Source organism: Cupressus sempervirens, chromosome 11, assembly GCF_028749045.1.
Source record: "Cupressus sempervirens isolate cs-2001-9-10 chromosome 11, ASM2874904v1, whole genome shotgun sequence".
NCBI classification, from domain to species: Eukaryota; Viridiplantae; Streptophyta; class Pinopsida; order Cupressales; family Cupressaceae; genus Cupressus; species Cupressus sempervirens.
Window position 1 is genome coordinate 105,589,524 of NC_143128.1, and position 20,742 is coordinate 105,610,265.

Consider the following 20,742-nt stretch of genomic DNA (forward strand, 5'->3'; position numbering starts at 1 on the left):
GGCACTTGAAACTTGCTCGGCACTATCTATCTACTCGGCATCTGAATAGCTTGGCACCTATTAGATTTCTAACTCGACACATATTGTAGCTCGGTATCTATATTATACTCAACATCAACTTAGAGAATTTTAAAGTGTGTTGACACTTAATTGTCAAAACCAATCTGAGACCAATAATCTCCCCCTTTGACATGAGTGTCAAAAACACTTAACTATACATTATGAATCTGATCTCTATGAGTATAATATACACTATGTTCGGCATATGTACAAAACTTCAAAATTGTTCAAAATTTTGTAAATAACTTTATACTTTCAAAATTGTAACCCCCCCCAGCTAATGTGCCATATCTATAACCAAAACTCCTTATGATGTATTTGTCTTATGTTGATTCCATGCCTTGTCATCCTTATATGCTCTAGCTTCCCTATTTGTTATGTTTTTACTCCCCCTTTCACACATTTCCCTTTGCAATTTTTTTATCCTTTTGGCTTTATTATTTTTATTATTTCTCAAAATTCAAAATTTTATTATCTCCCCCAAAATGTATTATCTTTCCCTTTAGGTATCTTTGGGTATCTCCCCCTTTCAATTTTCTAATTTATTATCTCCCCCTTTTTGACACTTATGTCAAAGGATTCTATGCACTAATAAAATACTTAGCCAAAAAATATTTATTTACCTCCATGATTATCTTGAAAGCAACATCCTAATTGTCTAGTGCAATCTCCAATGCTTTAAGCTAGATGGTTGTCTTAGCTGCAACATGTACTAGGCCTTCCAATGTAGAAAGATTGAGGTCTTTCTTCAAAACATTATCTGCATAGGTCAGTTCCTTGTGCAACACTTCCATGTGAGGGGTAATAGTAGACTGTATTTGTATTAGCTTGGCCTTTATATTAACATCATCTACTGTGAGTTAATTCTTTTTATGTATGAAGTGTAGTAGCAAAATGCTTCTCACTTTGAGTTGGATCCTTGGGTAGTTGCATGCTAGATATCTTAAGGTTCCTCTCCAAGCTCAATATCCTCTGGCTAGTCTCTTGATGATGAATCACACAGCTTTGAGTACAATGAGAATCTATTCTCAAGTACTACTTTTACATTCTCCATCTTCTTCACTAGTTCCACCTGTGACAGTGTTATTTCACTAGATATTTTCTCATTCACCTTCATTTGGAATTTCCTTTTAGACCATTCTAATAATTTTTCATTTGTGTCTAGGTCTTCACTCTATACTTGGTCCACGATGTTGGATAGTTGCTTCGTGATTGGCTTTGTTTCATCAGTTACTTGCAAGCTGAATGCATCTAAACAGATGTCTTTAATTTCAATCAAAGCTTGCCTTTGTTTGTACTCATTCTTGAGTATCTCTTGTTTCTTCTTCTTCTCTAATGCTTGTTGCACTTCATTGATATGATCAATATTCATTGTTTTATAGTCATACCTTGGACTATCTCCTCATTAAGAGTAGGGTCTCCATAGTGAAGTACCCTTGCAACCTTGGTAGAGCTCAAGCCTAGTGTTGATATTTGAAGTGGTACTGCCTCAGTGCTCGGTTGTTGTTGTGTTCCTGTAGGAGTCCCTATTGTAGGCAAGTTTATCAATGTTTGAATTGCCTCTTGTTCCTTCTCCTTAGGGTTCTCCTTGTCCTCTTCAAATCTACCTTGATCTATCACTATGATTTGAGGTGGTGTACCTTGTCCTTGTGCTATGGGAATAGTAGTATCCATCTGTCATGTTTGATCCTTTCCTTGTTCCTCAACAGTTGAAGTCACTGCAACTGTGGAATCAACCCTAGCAGATGTGTCTTGTGCTACTTTCTCTTGGGGTTGTCCACTTGTAGCTATTGGAGTATGTGAATGTGGTTTTTGTAGATTCACCTTATCCTTTTTAATCTCAGCTATAGCTTTCTAAAGTTCCTCCACACTCACCAAGACTAGATTAGTACATAGTTGTGATTGCAATGTAGTCTGGTGAAGGATCTTTTTAAGATCCTCTACAGTCAGCGAGTTTATGTTTTGACCAAAGGTGTCAGAAACATCTTATACTATCATTGAATATATAGGTGTGGTAGTTACATGTGGAGGGCTTGGTGGTGGCGTTTGTGTTTCTTGCACACTTTGATCTATCTATTGTTGTTTGGTAGTTGCCATGTCATCCTTTTGTCTTTACCTCTCCACTATAACATTAATCTTTTCTTTATCTCCTTCTTACTTGTCATTTTCCTCTTCATCATTGCCATCATTTCTTCCCTCAAAGGGATCTGCTTGTCCTTCCTTAACTGTTGTGAGCCCATAAATTACTTTCCACATGAGAGTGGACTTCTTCACAACATCTTCAATGTTATTCTGTAGTATGCTGAAGGCTCTGTACTTTGGTAGAAAATTTTCTCCCATGTTTCTTATTAGCCTTGCTTATTTGCCCCTTTCTAAGCTCAGGCATCACATGAGCCAAGGTTGACTCTCTTATTTCCTTTTCTATGTTAAGGCAATAGTGCCATTTATTCTCTACAATAAAATATAACTCCTTAAGCATAGTGTTATCTAGTTCAAGTGGAGTATTCTTGAACTTTGCCATCATGATGTATATTGATTCTTCCACCATTTTTTTCTCCTCTCTTGTCAACTTATTGAAATCAATTCCTTTAAGCCCTAACAAGTTTGCATTGTCCCTAATGTTGTCACATGTATTTTCTAAATCAGATTTAGTGGTGTGACTTACCACTCTAAACTAGCTGTTATCATCAAACTATGTCCTCTCCTCATCTGATTCTAGAGGTACCACATACTTTCTCCTTAGCTTATTTTTAGTTGGACCTCCCTGTTTTGTGGCCTTTTTCTTTACCTGCTCCTTAGCTACCCTTATTCTAGCCCTTATGTATACCCTTGTGGTAGGTTTTTTTGGGCTAGGCTTTGCTTTCTTCTTGCCTTTAGGCTGAGTAGTAGGCTATTTTTTGGACTTTTCTTTTCTTCGGTTCTACCTTTGGTGCTTCCTCTTCCTCTTTCTCCTTGGCACCTTCTACTTCTTCAACATCTTCACCCATGCCTTGGATCAATGCTAGTTTCCCTTTCTCCTATTCCTCTTCTTCTTCTTCTTCTTCATCATCTCCTTCCTTTGCCTCTACTATCCCTTCTCCAAATATGGCTTTGAGTTTCTTCACCAACCTGTCCTTTTTATGTATTGTGGAGGTAGTTTTTAACTCCATTTCCACTTTGGACTTAACAACATCAAAGGTTCCAAAAGGCTTTGTAGTCTTATCAATCTCCTCTACTAGCAATGTTGTAATTGTTGCAGATGCCTCATCAATATTTATTTCATATCTAAGAGGTCTTAGCCATCTTACCCTTGGAATGGTTTCTTGAATGTAACTGTAATCAATATCAACAAGAAAACAAATATCATTTATATGTTGCTCCACAAGTGAGACTAGAATCCTAAGTCTATGTTTCATTGAATTTTTAAAGTCCTCAAAATAACTGGTCGTGATGGTCTCAAAATTGGTTCCCATTTGTTTAACATACTCATTTACCTAGATTACCACTGACCTATTGGTTTTCCAACTCACTTTTCCAAAAGAAGGGAACTCATTTTGTACATAAAAGAATAAACAAATCGATATTGATCGAAATTTGCATTGTGCACTTTTGGATCTCCTTATAGCTCCTAGATTTTTTATGATTTGCTGTAGTTGTAATTCTACTAGGTCATAAGTATGATCCTTTTTCACAATCTCATACCCAACATCCATTGCAATACAAGGTACACTGTTGAGTTTGCTAGATTGGTAAAATTTGTGAGAAATGACTCTGACAATAAAATCAACAAGTGGATCTTTGATGGTGTCAATGGTCATGCCTCTCTTGTTCCACTTAGCTCTAGTATTATTTTCAATTGCTTCTTTTGAATCACTCCTTAGTGTTTTGGGCCATTCTAGGGTTGGATACCATGTTACCCTATGAATAATTCTCTTTGATATTTTCACTGGCTCATCTTCTAACCACAAACTTCCATCATGTATCCTACTCAACACAATTCTAATCTATTATATCTTAAACATAGTGGGGAAATCTAAGGCATGGGTTAAGCCCTTCTTCTCAATGATTTGGTACTCTTCCTTCAAAATCTCATTTTCATACAACTTGTTGTAAGCTTCCCTAACTTCCATGTCTCTAATAGCACCTATTTTGTAGTTTTAACATCTCCTAAAATCTTGAACCATTACCACCTCAGGAGGAATTACAGATAGGGCTCCAATAGGGTCATTTTTGTACACAACTTCTAGGATTGGTCTAAAATCAAGTTGTTGACTTTATTACTCACTAACTAGACTTCAAATGGCTCTTTTTCATGAGGTTTCCTAGAACTTGAGGCCATTTGTGCAATCTAGGTTTCAACACAAACAAATTTTGAAACTGCATAGCTCGACACAAGTAAAATACTTTGAATAGTTGAAACTATGTTGAAATCTACTCAAATCTATCAAACTGTTCTCCAAAATCCTTTATGTGCTCTTCTCATTCTTTCTCTTTGATCACGGTAATGAAAAATGATTCAAAATGTGACCATATACTATTATTTCATAGCATTTAATGCTTAGTGCATTTACAACTATCCACTCATCTCCTTAAGAAATTTGACATTACTCGACTTCTATTGATTTCCAATCACTCAACATACACTGGAGTTTCTCTCACTCAGCCTCAATAGGAATTTTCCTTCGCTTGACTTCCACTACTAACTCGGCTCCTACTATCTTTGGTAATCAACTCGGCAGATACAAAGATTTTACTTAGCACCTGAAGACAACACTTCTTACTTGGCAACACTGTCAAAATTTTCAACTTTGCATCTCTATTCATGTTGATCTATCCTTTTCAATGCTGAATTATTTTTGGGAACTGATGCATGATAAAGTATTGAATATCAGTCCCACACACCTTCTCTTTCTTAGTTGGATGAAGTGTGACCACTTGACCTTTTAGGTGAAGTGATCCCTCTATTGGATGTGTTGCCTCCATCTCTTATCTTCCATGTCCTATTCATCTCTCCTCTAATGTGTTCAACATCAACTTTTGCTTTCCCTTTGTTGAACTCAGAATTGGGTGCCTTTGACTTAGTTGGGCAGTACTTGCTGATGTGTCCTATCTTTAGACAACTGAAGCAAGTGGTTTGACTCAACCACCTATTGTAATTGCCACTAAAATATGTTCTTATGTAGTTCTCAGGAATGTGTCCATATTCTTGACAGTAGTGACAACTCTGTCTAGTGTTGTAGTCCTAATTGTAGTGATGTCTATGACTATTTTTCTTTGTTGGTTGGTTTGGTGTCAACATAGGCTTTGATCTGCATTCAAAGGCTCTATCTCCATACTTCTTGCAATTTTTGTAGTGACTTTCAAATCTTGGTGTCCTTATGGTTCGAGTCTTGCAGTCATGTGCTCGGTGTCCTTGCTTATTGCACTTGTGACAGTGACCCATGTTCTTAGATTTGTCATGCTGATTGACATTCTTGCTCCTACATACATTAGAGGTATGTCCCTTTTTACCATAGAAATGACAAGTGAGTTTAGTGTTCTTACCTTTGTCACTTCTTTCTTCTGTAGACTTAGATGAGTCTCCTTCTTCAGTGCTAGTGTGACCTAGTCTTGAAGTGTCATTGTTGGATCTTGGTGATTTCAGTAGTTTTTCAAAGTACTTGATAGCTTCAATAGGCTTGTTGAAGCTCTCTGCAATCTCATTTTATCTTCTCAAGTCATTTTGTAGTTGTTCATTTTGCATCTTTAGTGTGGAGATTTCAATATCCTTGATATTCATCTCATGATGTGCATTCATCATCTGGCTAGGGTGTCTAGCTCAATTTTGGAAACTCTTGCAAGCTCAATTGACTTTTCTTCCAATTTGTTGGCAAGGTTTCTCTTTTCATATTCTATCATAGCCTTATCTTCAATGGCTCTCTTTTTCTATTCATTTACTTCACAAAGCATCATGGCTTGTGATTCTTGCTCAATCTTGAGAGATAGGATCTCTTATGCTTGAATTCTATTCTTCTCCATAAGGTCTACTATTGTTGCATCAAACTCCTTGGAATATCCATTGGCAAACACTTTTAAGGTGTCAATCTCCTTGTACTATGTATCATTCTCAGCTATGGCAATCCCTCTTTTTCTCTTTAGGGATTCCCTCAACTCTTCCCTAGCTTCCTCCAGAGAGTGCAAAATGAGATGTGTTTCAATCTCCTAGTTCTCTATGATCTTCCCAAGCTTGTAAACTTCCATGTCTAGATCATTTTTTCCAAGCTATAAGGCTTCTGCTTGTGAGAACTTGGGCTCTAATACCAATTGATGGAATTCACAAGTGGGAAGATTACTTTTGAGACTGAGGGGGGTGAATAAGAAGTAACACATTTTAACCTCTAAAACTTTTAGCTGAAATCAATCACATGCATGTATACATATCTAATAAACATGAAAGTAAAGACATGCATGAAAAAACATAACACAGGATTTGATCACCCAGAAACCCTCCAAAATGAGAAGGTAAAATTGGGGTGGGGATGACACTCACAACTTATCACTACAGCAATATGTAACCAATTAGTGTTACAATGTTTTGACCATCATCAATGGTTTTCCCTATGAGAGGCCTGCCCTGTTAAAGGCTCAACACTCTATAGAAGTGCACCTATCTAAAGGATTTTACAAACATTCACTTGGAATGTCACCCTGTTAAAGGATTTACAATATGGTTGTTAAACCAACCTATGTCCATAGGATTTTCATTCTCATAATATAATGGCTAGAAAGTATAGTAGAATATTTGGTCTGATTACTTACAACCTTCTATTCCTAATTTCATATCGATGTTCAATCCAATCCAATCTGATCCTTGCTGATTTAATGTATCTTTATTCGAAGTATTGATACTTTGTTTTGCTCTAACTGATCTATCAATATCCTATTTCACTAAGTCACCCTTTTGCTCTTTTCTCTCTTTCACTCTATGCTTGATCTTTTCAACTCTCTCAACCAACTAAATCATGAGGCTTTGTCCTTCTTAAAAGGGTTTTGTGACTTAGGGTTTGTTATGAATCTATGGTTGAGATTCATTCGTTTTGCCTCTTTAGCATTACACTTTTTCTATTGGTTACATGTAGTATACATAGGAACTCTAAAAGATTTGATCTTATCTTTTAGACTTCAAAATCTATCTCTTAGCTAGCATGCAACATGATCTGCATTTAAGTTTGTGAAGGCACAAACTCATATGTTTACACTGTGTCACTTGGCACTTACTATTTGCTGATGCTCGATACATACTAATTACTGGTGCTTGCCACATATAGAAAATTTGTCTTTCTCGACACCTATACTTCACTTGGCACATATAGTGACTTGGCACATATAGTACACTCGGCACTTAAAACTTGCTCGACATTGTCTGTCTGCTCATCATTTGAATAGCTCGGCACCTATTGGATATCTAACTTGGCACATACTATAGCTCGGTATCTATATTATACTTAGCATCAACTTAGAGAATTTGTTAAGTGTGTTGACACTCAATTATCATAACCAATATGAAACCAATAGGTTTTATGAAGATCTTGGGAGATGGCTCCAAGAGGATTGGACCCTAAGATGATTTCAAATATCTTTGATGTGTTGGAAAGGAAGTTTTCTAAGATGTCTGCTCAGTTTTAAGCTAGTTTTGTTGGTTGAGCTAATGAGGAAGGCATTCCATAGATGTTTGTGGAGCTGGAGTCTACCAATCCAAAAGAGAGTTTTTTGGCTGGTTAAGCGACTTGTTCGAGAAAGAAGATGGCATGGAAAGGTTGATGTGGAAGAGGTTGGTTTTTTTGATTAGTTTGTGGAGCCTAATACTAAACCTGTAGAGCAACTAGAGGTTTTTGTTGAAGATATTCCTAACCTTGTTGATGTTGGGATGGATATTGGTTTTGATGACTAGTTGTTTAAGTCTGACATGGAGATTGCAAAGCACTTGGTTGTGGATGATTGGGTTGATATTGGTGGTGAGTTATATGTTGAAAAGCATCTTTTTGTGAGCAATGAGATTGTTGGTGTTGAGATTTTGGCATGTGTCGATGGAGATCTACATATTGCTATTGATATGAAGTTTCTGTGCTACTGGTGTGGATTCACTAGTTGCTAACGTGGATGAAGTTTTGTTGATGAAATATTATGTTTAGTTTGTTCCTGGGAGTGAGCATGCAGATTGGATGGTTGGGATTCTAGTTTTTGACATATGGGTGTAGATGTGGAAGATTTGTGTGCTACTTTTCTTGTCCCTATTGAGGTGGAAACCTTTGGTGAAGATGAAGATGGCTATAGATCCTTCTTTTGGCATCAAAGTGTGGGACACACTTTTTTTTCCTACTTGGGGAGTCTGATGTAGGATCATCTTGCATGGAAATTTTTTTTTGGAGGAGAGAGAAAGTGATGAAAATTAGAGGAAAAATAACAAAAAAAAAAAATTTAATTTTAAAAAATGAGAAAAAAGTGAATTTCTATTTTTGAGGTGCATAGGTGGCATAGATAGAAAAATAAATAAAAATGGTTGGCATTCCATTTATTGAGGTGCGTAGGTGAATTCTAGAAGTTTCTGGATATTTTATTAAATCATGCATTTAATAGTTGTTGGGCAACGTGGTGGTGCTTTGTTGTATTTGGGTGGGAATTAAATATTTTTTGAAAGGTAGTTGCATTTACCTTTTACCCCACATTGGTTGTGTTTGTAACATCTTGGGTGGTAAGTGCCTATTTAAGCAAGGCATATGAGCATTTCTAATCAAGCTTCAAGGTGTGATCTCTTCTTAGTAGAAGCTTGGAGAGAAGAAGGAAGCTAAAGGGAAAGTTATCCTGAGTTTGTGGATAGAGCACCGAATGTGAGGTAGTTTATAGCAAGATTATGGTGGAGTTGTGAGTGTGTGGATAGAGCATTGAATGTGAGGTAGTTTACACTTTGATCTTGGATAAACTTTGGAAGAGCTAGTAGCTATGGCTTGGAAAGCAAGGATATTTCTTGGTGGGCTTGCGAGCACAAGTTGAGATCTTCCTTGGAGGTTTCTACCAGAGTCTGAATCTGTACTAGCTAGTGTTTGGATTAGATCTTGAGGGGTCTTGTAGAATTGTTATTCTACTTGCTTTGTATTCAACCATAACTAGGAAGGCCTTACAACCTGGCACATTGCATATAATAGTTATTTTATGAACAAAGAGTTGTGATTTGGTATTAGATCTTGCATTGTTCTTTATCTTCCATTGTGTGGTTACTTGTTGGGGGCTAGGACATCTCCTTTGGCGATTCTCCTACCTTGCACTGTGTCAACTCTGTCCATCACAGATACTCCCCCATACAGGAAGCATTAGCATTTAGTCCAGATAAAAAATAATACTTTGTAACACTAGATTGATGCACTCTTGCATCATCTACTCTAATGTAGGAAGGGGCATAACCCCTAGCATACCTCGCAAATACTCAAAAGTCTATTTGGGAAGAGGCTTGGTGAAAATATCTGCAATCTACTCTTTGGTGCTTACATACAATCTAATTTCCTTTTTTGTAACTTTTTCTCTCAACATGTGATATTTGATATAAATGTGCTTAGTCTTAGAATGCAACACTAGATTCTTAGACATATTTACTGTGATTGTGTTATCACAACTTATGACAACGAGTTCACTGAATTCTATCCTTATATCTTTCAACACTAGCTTCATCCAAACAACTTGATTACAATTTTTTGTTGTTGCAACATATTCTACTTCTAATGTACTTTGTGAGGTATAGCCTTACTTCTTGCTTAACCAAGAAACCAATCTTCCTCTAAGAAAGAAGGCTCCACTACTAGTGCTCTTTTTGTCATCCATATTGCTTGCCCAATCAACATCAGTATAATCATATAAAGTGAAATCATTAGATCTTTCATACCACAATTTGAACTCTAGTGTTCCTTTTAGGTATCTAAATATCCTTTTGACTGCTACATAATGTGCTTCTTTAGGATCAGCTTGAAAGCTTGCAATAATCCCAATTGCATTTTCTATACCGGGCCTTGTGTGAGTCAGATATTGCAACCCTTCAATCATAGATTTGTACTTCTACTCAATAGTAGGTGTCACATCCTTTGTAGGTAACTTGTGTCCAATTACCATAGGTGTTCCAACTGGTTTATATATTTCCAAACCAAACCTTTTTAATAGATCTTTCAAATACTTAGTCTGAGAAATAAAGATTCCTTCTTTATCCTGCACAATTTGTAATCCTAGGAAGTATTTCATCTCTCCTATCATGCTCATTTCAAATCCCTTCTTCATTTCTTCTGTAAACTTGTCACTTTCATCATCAATTCCTCCACATATGATATCATCAACAAATATTACCAAAATCATCAATCCATCATCTATTTCTTTCCAATATAGATTAATGTTTGTCATACCTTTGCTAAATCCAAGCTTTGTTAAATTCTTGTCCAACCTTGCATACCAAGTTCTAGGTGCTTTCTTTAAGCCATACAATGCTTTCTTCAATTTGCATAACATGTCCTTGTCATCTATTAAAGGAAAACCTTTAGGTTGTTCTATGTATATCTCTTCTTCAAGTTCTCCATTTAGAAATGCTTACTTGACATCCATCTGATACACTTTGAATTTCTTATGTGTTGCAAAGGCTAAGAATAACCTTAATACTTCTATTCTTGCCACAAGAGCATAGATTTTTCCATAGTCTATTCCTTCTTGTTGTGAGTAACCTTTACATACTCATCTTTCTTTGTTCCTTACAACTTCACCTTGTTCTTGAATACCCATTTTGTTCCTATCACATTCTTGTCTATTGGTTTGGGGACCGACTCCCATGTCTCATTCTTCAATATTTGATCCAATTCTTCTTTCAGTGATTCTTCCAATAGTCATCTTTGCATGCCTCATCTGCATTCTTTGGTTTAGCTTGAGGTATCAGGCATAGTTCTTCATTGATTTTACTTCTTGTCATCACACCTTTATCTTTGCTTCTGATGATCTACTCTAGTGGATGATTCTTTGTCATATTCTTACCAGAAGTAGGAGTTATTATCTTAACTCTTAGCTCTGGTGAAGGTTATGAACTTTGTTCCTTCCTTTTCTCACCTTCATTCTTCAAATCATTGTTAGTCTCAAAGAATACTTCATCATTCCTTGGTTTAGTAACAACATTCTCATCATCAGAATTGTAATCAACTACTCTTTCTTGTATCCTAAATTTCTCATCAATTCTTACATTTATACTTTCAACAATAGTCTTAGTTCTTAGATTATAACATCTATAAGCCCTTCTTTTCAATGAATAACCAAGAAAAATACCTTCATCACTTCTAGCATCAAATTTACCAACATCGTTATCTCTTTTGATGTAACATTTTCTACCAAAAATTCTAAAATACTTAACTGTAGGTGAGCAATCAAACCATAGTTCATAAGGGGTCTTGTTTGTGTCTTTTTTGACTTGCACTCTATTCATAGTGTACAGGCCACTATATTCACATCTTCTCTCCAAAACATCTTGGATACATCATCCTTAGCTAACATAGCTCTTGATGCTTCTATTACTGACTCGTTTCTTCTCTCTACAATGCCATTTTGTCTAGGGGTTCTCAGAGCTGAAAACTCTCTTTTGATTCCATTAGCTTCAAAAAAGATGTTAAACTCATTTAAAGTAAACTCCCCTCCTCTATCTAATCTTAAACATTTAATATTCATACCTGATTCATTCTTAACTCTATTCTTGAATATCTTGAACTTATCAAATTCCTCAAATTTTTCTTTAAAAAATGCAAAAAAAATTGGTGATCCCATTATTAGTGAGACAATAGTTTTCAATGATTTTTTTTTGGTCAATGAGACAATCTTTGTTAGAGAAATAATTTTATCAACAAGATATATTAATTAGTGAGATTTGACCAATGAGGCCTAATAAGAATCATCTGCATAGTGGGTTTTAACCCTTCAAGGGTTTTCCACCCGAACTCTTGTTTTATCTATCTTGTTTGCCATTTACATTTTTTTGTTGTGTTCCAAAAATAATCTAGATGAATCTAGTTTCAATCTCTATTTTTAAAATTTTGAGTATTTATTAGTTTAATTCATGTAGGAAGTTTCTTAAACAAGGGTTTACACCTTGCTTCTCAATGTCTTTAGTATCCTAACATAAAGTGCATTGATGATTTCCCTCATCATAGTTGATTCTTAGAAAGCATGCATTTGGATTATGAATAAGAATACATTCCTCCTAATGTGTCATTATTATAAGGGCCAAGATCACTTGTTTTCTTCCTAGGGTGATAATGATTATTCCAATTGCTTTGATTCAAATTATTATTAAAAATTATAGATATTCAAAGATATAATATAAACATTAAAATTTGATGATAATATGATTGAATTTTGAAGATATATTATTTAATTTAATAAAGATTACAAGTCTTTTGAGAGTATAATGTGTATAACTTGCATTAGTATTTTATGTAAAGGTTATTTTAATATAATTCCATCTTACAAGTGGAACTCCCTTGGGTACTACACTAATGAGTACATTGAAGCTAATTTAATTGTTACAATATGTGTTCAATGTTTTTATTCATGTCAACTTGTTGTGTGAATTTATGTTGACTTGATGAAGATTTATACATGCATTTATTGTTATACCTAATGAATATTAATATGAGTCTAGTGTTTCATGATGAAAAAAAGTGTCATATGTGTTTAGAAGACAAATATTCAATGTTTTCATGTTTAAAAATACAATGTGTGCATAGAGTGTGTCTAGTGTATGGGAAGTTGAAATATATAGGAAAGAGTATTAGAAGTTTGGTATTGGATTCTTAGATATTGTTCTGATGCTTAGTGGTGATGCTTAGTATGTTGTATATCTAAAAAGTGACAAGTATGAAAAGACAATATATGTAGGAAAGAGTGTTTGAAGATTTTATGAGAGAGTTTATATATTCTCATACAAGGTTTAGAAAAAGAGTAAGGGGAGTTGGATTCTCATAACTAAAATCATGGGATCACTTGTTCAGAAAAATTAGTAGGTTGAAAAAATCATTTTCAACATGACACCATGATAGAAAAGCACGTGTACAATCTTACAAAATAATCATAATATAAAATACCACATAAATAAATTACAAGATCACATAAGATTTTTTTTTGAAAAATGCGTAAGAGGGAAAACCCAACCTCTAAAAGTATTCACACATAGTTGTATATATTCAAGAATAAAAATATTATAATACACTTAGAAAGTATCCACGAGTACTTGTTAGGATCAACCACGGACATAAATAACCATTACATGCAAATATAGCCAATATCAAAAAATAATAAAGTGCACAGAAGAGAACACAAGTCACAAAGATTTAACATGGTTCACCCAATCCCTAGGCTATGTTTGCCAACAAGAAGTCCAATATTATTATTGTCTAATGATTACAATCTGCAATCCCTTGCAACTCAATACCACCACAAGAAGCTACAATATCATCATACATTATGAAATCCCTAACCCTAATCCATTTATACGAGCTTTTTCCACTTACAAATTTAGGGCTATAATAAGTCATCAAAAGAAAAATAACAGTTGATACCTTTCACAATAGTTGATTCAGTTTTGGCTTTAGGCTCACTACCCCCAAAAAACCTCACGAGGGTGTTCCCCCTCAATCGCATCCTATACTGTGACGCAAAGTGCATGTGGGGTATTGCCCCAAGACCCTGCGAGGGGCGCAACACCTTGACCCCATCTTGTGGCAATTGCCCCCAAACCCCCGTAAAAATAATCTAAGGGTAAACCATGTCAAATAAACCTTTGAGTTTGATTAGGCTCCACATCACAACACTTGTGAAATACCAAGATACTCAAATACATTCTTCATGTTGCCAAACATGTCCCTATACATCTCATGCCATGCTTTGCATATACACTCAAGAAGAAAGCTCAACACAAATGATAGTGAATCTCAAACCACTAACTAGCCAACCAACCCATCTTGTTCACCACTATTCATGTGTTTACTTGTATACAATCAAGCTCGCATGAAATGACCAAGTAATAATTGGGTAAAAACACGTGCCTTAAATATGCACTTTCTCAATATGGAACATGTTTACTACATGCAACACACATATTAAATAGCTAACCAATGTCACATATATGAAGCTTCTAATTCCCCAAAGTGGATACATAACTAAGAATATAGGAATGAGCTCTCAAGGTTTATGTCTAGGTCTAGATATAACCTTAGAGTTAGGACTTTAATACATTTGATGAAGGGTGCTCCCCTTAATACCATAACACATACAGGAACAAAGAAACAACATCAAATATGAGAACAAAATATGAGCTTCTTATTATTGCCACAAATGTGGAATTATAGAATTCATAAGTACAATATGCTAACCAACATGGGTGCCTTCCTTACAGTAAAATGCAAGACTAAGTTGTGAACTACCACCCAAAGCTATTGTAGACAATGTTCAGGCCTTTCTTAAATAGACAATTTTATGCCACTTGGGAAGGTTCTAGATGCTCAAACTTAACACCTAGGGCCATCTTTGACAAATTATTTTAGAAATTTTCGGGTAGCCCAACTTCGAAAGGCCATAATTCTCAAACCGTTGCTCCTATTGGCTATTATAACCACTTTTCAGAAATACTAGCTCCTAATCTACAAGTTTGAATTCCTCGAGTTTTTGGACTTCATCCAGGCACTCTAAGACCTCTAATGTTGAGTTTGAAAATTTTTCTGCAAATTTTGCCATTGAAAATCTGCAATAACTTCTTTAATACTTAAGCTAGAGCAATGAGACTTTTATGGTAATCTTATATTTCTACAATGAACCTTCATGTAGAAAATGAGAACATTCCAAGCTTGTATGACAAACTTCCTAGAAATAGTAACCCCCTTGTCTAGTAGTCCTCATTAAAATAGAAAAGATTGAAAAGGAAAATATTTTTGGGTGATGCAAGATTACTCTTACACCCAAGATGCTCCTACATCAACATTCTGGTCAAATTATACATGAGTAGCACAAAATTGTCACCATAACTATAGTTAGAAAAGCATTGAAGTCGTAAACCAAATGGAAGATGTTTGGCCAATTTACATGTATATGTGCTAAAAATTTGTTAAACCTAACAAAATTTAATTGTAATTTATGGACCAAATTGCCCAGATATTTATGCATGCTTTATAATTTCATTCAAGTCAAAGACTCTTTTTTTGGTACATGGTCTTATTAGGAGATTGACCTATAATTATTTTAGTTAGATACCCTCACATTTAGTATAGTGTCATGATATATTATTTTAAGCATTTGGGAGGATATCATTTTGTTATTTTTAATGGATTTTTTGTTGACTATATTATTTAATTTTAAAGTCATAATTTGTTAGAATATGTTTATGTAGAATCAATTGTAAGTTAACAAAGTTGCACTTGAAGTTTTCTATCTGGAAGTGTTGTTCAACCATGGGTTTAATGTGTCATGTATAGTTGCCAACTTCCCTCTGACCCCGCTTTGTGGGTATCATCAAGTGTGCAACCAATCAATTTGTGACAATGAAGATGTTCGTTCTTAGAGCTCTCTCTCATGCGAAAAGGGATGCAATTGAACAAGGATGGTGACAACCTCCTAAGTGTCATTCAACTTTTTCACTACCTTTTGATGGTGGGGTTGAATAAGTTCCTTCGTATAGCTTGTGTTATTTCTAATGCTCATGTTAGTAAAGATAAACGGAGATGATAATAAGAAAGATAGAAACCATGGATGAGGCATCATTTTGAATCTTATTGATATATGAAGAAAATTCGATGTCAAAGACCGATTAACCAGTTTTAGAAATAAATAATAATATTCATTAAAGAAAAAGTCTCATTTTGGTCGTCGAGAGTCCACACCATAACAAGTTTCTTGTTTGGATCTTTACGAAATGTATGTTTAGTTATGCTCATTTGTATGCTTCGTAAATTAGCTTTGATGGACTCCGGGAGACTTGGGCTTAATCCTTCAGTTTTCTCTTTAAAAAAATTATGTGAATGCTTCCACGGTTTAAATTTATTGTCCACCCCAAACATTTCGCTAACTCCGATCCGAAAACAACTCCAACAAAATTGAATCAAGAGATGTCAAATTCGCATCATTAATGAAAAAATGAAGCTCTGCATTGAAAATAGATTCCTGAATTGAATAGTGATTAAGAGTAAGTTGAAGATTTTACGTTTAAAAGGGGCTACAAATTTCTTGAAAAACTGTTAGCAGAACTGTCTTTAGTATTTCAATCTTTTGTAAGATGATCCAGTTTTTGGCTTCGTGATATCATGGTGACTGAATTGGGGAGCAGTTTTTAAAAGAGGTCAAGACTGTTCTAGAAAAAGAAGATAACCCACAGGTTATTTTAGACTTTTTAATACAGTATAAAATGTATTTGGTATTTTTAGTTTGGGAGTTTATGGTGGATGTTTCAGGTTGAAAAATATTTTTCTAATCTAACAGTATTTTTCAATTTTATTTTTAAATATTGCAGAGGGTTTATAGATTAGGTGAGAGTGGTTTCAGAATTTTATATTGGTTTTATTTTTATAAGCAAAGAAAATCAGTTCAAACTAGATATTTATGGGAAGCTGTAATCAAAGTTACCATGTTTTGTAGCTTGTGCGCATTTTTGTTTCGTGGTTTTATGGTGTTCGGTTTGAAAAATGGTTTAAAAAAGCAGGATAATAATATTTTGTTTGAAACTCTTTTTGCAGAGGTTTTTAATTTTAGGAAAGAATGGGAATGGCTTCAAGTTTAAATGAGCTTTGAAAATGTTGAGCAAATTTTCATAGGTAAGATTTGCATCTGTTAGTAATATTTTGTGTTTTCTGAATCATTTGGGAGAGAATAATAATGCTTCCAAAGGTCGGAAATTTTTTAGGCCTTTTAGCCGTGTATGGAAAAAAGTTTGCTTTTACCGTTTATACCTTCTTATGGGATTCTGATAATTTTGCAAATTCGTAGTCACGAGGAGGAAATCCGCAAACTTTAAAGAGTTAAAATACGTTAACTCGAACAAAGTCCGCATGAAATTCATTTAAATGGCAGAGCTTTCAGAAAAACTCAATGTTCAGAACAGAGTCTAGAATTGCCTATTGGTGGTTGTTTCGGAATGCATTGAAGGAATTTCAATGGTTGTTTTTCTTATGATCTGAACCAGGCTGAGTTTTCTTACAGGAAGAAGAAAGCCAGAAAATATTGAGGATACGGGAAAAAGCCTTTTTGAGGTGGAGAATTGGGTGTATGGTGAACCAATCATGCTGAGAAATACAGAATTCTCTATAATGTTTGTGAACCTTGCGAGTTCGCATACTTGAGTTCATACTGTTATTTAGCCTTCATTCTGTATCTTTATTGATTACATTTAAAAAAAGGGAACTTCCCGGGACAGAAACTAGAGATTTCTTAATTCCGATAAGGTTTCTTAGAATATGGTGAACTACAGACGGGATGGTGACAATTTACCTCTTAAATTTGGCACCTTGTTGCTTCTGGTGAGGATAGCAATCAAAATGAGAGAATTCTTTAAAAAGGATTCTATTCCAGCAATTTAAGCCACATTCCTCTCTCTCATCTCTAAATTTATACATCTTTGCAAATTAGCTAGAGTAGGGTAATGTACAGATCACAAGTGCTCAGAATTGCTATATTATTAACAAATTCTAGCAGTATGTTATGCATGGCAAACCCTCTGGCTTATTCATTTCGAAATAGGTGACAGGAAATTTCAGCATATGTCAATGAAAGATGAGAGAATGAAGAAAACGACTTCAAATGGTTGTCTGCATTCAAACAGAGTCTGGTTAAGCAAATTGCCTTGTAGAAATGTTACTTTCAACGATCCTTCTTCCCAATTTCCACCCTCCAAGGTTGATTTTCGCCATTCTACATCATCAGTGGTCTGCAGCACCCTGGAACAAGATGAAACATGTGACAATCGGCCAAGATTGTCATGGGAAGGGTTTCAAAATGCGGGTAAATCGTTCGATTTCGATCTGAAATCCAATCCTCAAAGAAAAGGTTTCCATGGTGCATCTCAGCTCCAGCAATCTAGGAGTTGTATGGAACATAGGAAATGTTCAGACAATGATAATTTCCCCAAATGGCTGGAGGACAATTCGAAATTTAGCAGGCAAATTGAAGTTCCGCTTAAGAGGAAAAAACACTTATGGAATTGGAAACCCTTGCGAGCTCTTGCACATGTTAGGAAGCAGCAGTTCAGATGTATCTTCACCTTGCATGTTCATCGAGTTGAGGGTCTTCCATGGAGCTTGAACGGCTTGCTCATTTCTGTCCATTGGAGACGAAAATATAGAGAAGAACAAACGATCGCTGCTCGTATTTGTGAAGGCACTGCTGAATTTGAAGAGACTCTTCATCAGATTTGCACCATTAATGGAAGCAGGATGTCAGATCAAAACACAAGGTACAAATCAAAGGTTTGTACACTTCTTGTTACTGCCGTGGATGCCAAAGGGATAGATTTTGGTGAACATCAGATTAATCTCAGCAGATTGCTTCCAAAACATTTAGAGGATGGAACAGCGAATTGCTGGACAATGAGTTTCAAGCTTGCAGGTATGGCTCAAGAAGGAACTTTATCTGTAACTTTCTCATGTAAAATCCCAAAGAATGAACTTCAGCAAATGCAAAATAGGGGCACTAGTGCAAACATGTCTGACAGAGTAAGATTTCAATCTTTACGCAGATTTTCGAAGTCTCATCCTGAAAGTTCAGAAATTTATTCTGATTCTAGTCCTTCCATCTCTGGGCATGAAGCCCATCTTGATGACCAAGATCATTTGAACCTAGATGGTCGAGCTTCTATCGTGAATGATGTCTCTAATGAAATACACCGCTGTATGCAACATCCAACAGATGTGAAAAGAAGTATCAGCTTAGCAGAGTTGTTTGCCCTTGAATTAGATATCAATTTGTCTAACCCTCTCATGAATATGAGGGAATCTAACTTCAATTCTACTCAAAATGCTTGCCAAGATGATAGAGCTAGGCTAGAGGATGATAATGACTACAAGGTCATTGAGAAGGGGGTGGAGATTGGAATTGGGAATATCTCACAATTAATGGAACCAAATAGAGAGCTTTCAGAGAATAGTTTGAGAACGTCAGTAAAGGAAAAGACTGAAGATCACAAGATTGCTCAACAGGCTCAGCATTTGGATACTGTGAATTCCTGGTTTGAAGAGAATGCTGAAACTAAAGCAAGTCTACTGCCTGATCAGTATCAACAAGATAAGAAGAAAATTGATGAAAGAAAGGCCTCTACATTTCATGATAAAAAGCTGGTTGATGGGCAACTCTTTACCAGGCTAGGTCAAGACTATAGTTCCTTTCATTTAAGCTCCAAAAGTGATGCAGACTCTCCAAGAGAATGCCTTCTCAAGCAGATTGAGAGAGAATATTTGTTGGAAGGAGCCAATCTTGGATCTGAATTCCACATTCCAATTGTCTCACGTTCAGCGATTTTGGAGATGGGAATTGGGAATATCTCGCAATTAATGGAACAAAATAGAAAGCTTTCAGAGAATAGTTTAAGACCTAGAGAAAAGGAAAAGACCAAAGATCCTAGAAATACCCAACAGGCTCAGCATTTGGATACTACAAATTCCTGGTTGGAAAAGAACTCTGAAGCTGAAGTATGTCTACTGCCTGATCAGTATCGACAAGATAAGAAGAAAATTGATGAAAGCAAGGATTGTACATGTCAAGACCAAAAACTGGTTGATGGGCAACTCGTTAACATGCTAGGTCAAGACTATAATTCCTTTCATTTAAGCTCTGAAAGTGAGCCAGACTCTCCCAGAGCACGCCTTCTTAAGGAGTTTGAGAGAGAATATTTGTTGGAAGGACCTGAATTTTGCATTCCAGCTGTCTCACATTCAGAACAGACTTTAAAAGGAAGCCAGAACTCCGATGAGGAATTACATTTGGATTCATTGGTGCAGGCCGCAGAATCAGAATTTCAAAAAGCAAAACAGGCTTTGTGTAGCAAATTGCGAGCCACTATGATAGAGAAAGAGGAGGTAGATGAACTGTTGGAAAAGTGGGGTATGGACGAAGAAGATTTTCAGACCTCTCCTGTAAACCCTTGCAGCGGATTCGGCAGTCCCATCAGTTTTCCTCCCAGAGAACATGTTGAGAGACCTTCTCTTGCAGGAGCAGTTGGTTCAGTTGTTAGAATGCGGGATGGAGGTTTTCTTGGGTCAATGAGTCCTGTGAGTAAAACCAAAGAAAGCCTTCTCATGCAGGTATCAAGGCCCCTTGTAGTGTCTGCCGAAATAGGGTCAAGCGTCATCGATATTTTGTCAAGGTTAGCTTCTCTTGGAGCTGAAATTCTTTCTGCTCAAGCTAAAGAAATGATGCCTCTTGAAGATATCACTGGAAAAACTATTCAGCAATTAGAATTACAATCAGATCCTGGCCTTCAGGAATCAAAAACAAGGTGAAACTCCTGCTATCACAATTTTATACACATCAAATTTTATGCTTCTGGATTTGATTGTGTGATTTTTTTTGCATCGATGTTTTGGATCACACTCTGTGATCCATCATCATGATAAGAGAAAGAGAGCATCGTGAAAGTAAGAGAAGTAGCATGATTTTGTTTTGCATCAACGTTTTGGATCACAC

At 35.7% G+C, this 20,742-nt stretch overlaps 1 protein-coding gene across 1 annotated transcript in view; it reads left to right on the top strand.

Moving 5' to 3' along the window:
• Positions 1-20,742, top strand: part of LOC149528424 (protein PLASTID MOVEMENT IMPAIRED 1-RELATED 1-like) — a 38,770-nt gene that overhangs the window by 16,358 nt on the left and 1,670 nt on the right. The window contains exons 3-4 of the mRNA XM_089810071.1: positions 16,806-16,883; positions 17,806-20,554. Of these exons, the coding sequence (XP_089666197.1) occupies positions 16,850-16,883; positions 17,806-20,554 (2,783 nt within the window). The 5' untranslated portion in view covers positions 16,806-16,849. The remainder of the gene's footprint in view (positions 1-16,805; positions 16,884-17,805; positions 20,555-20,742) is intronic.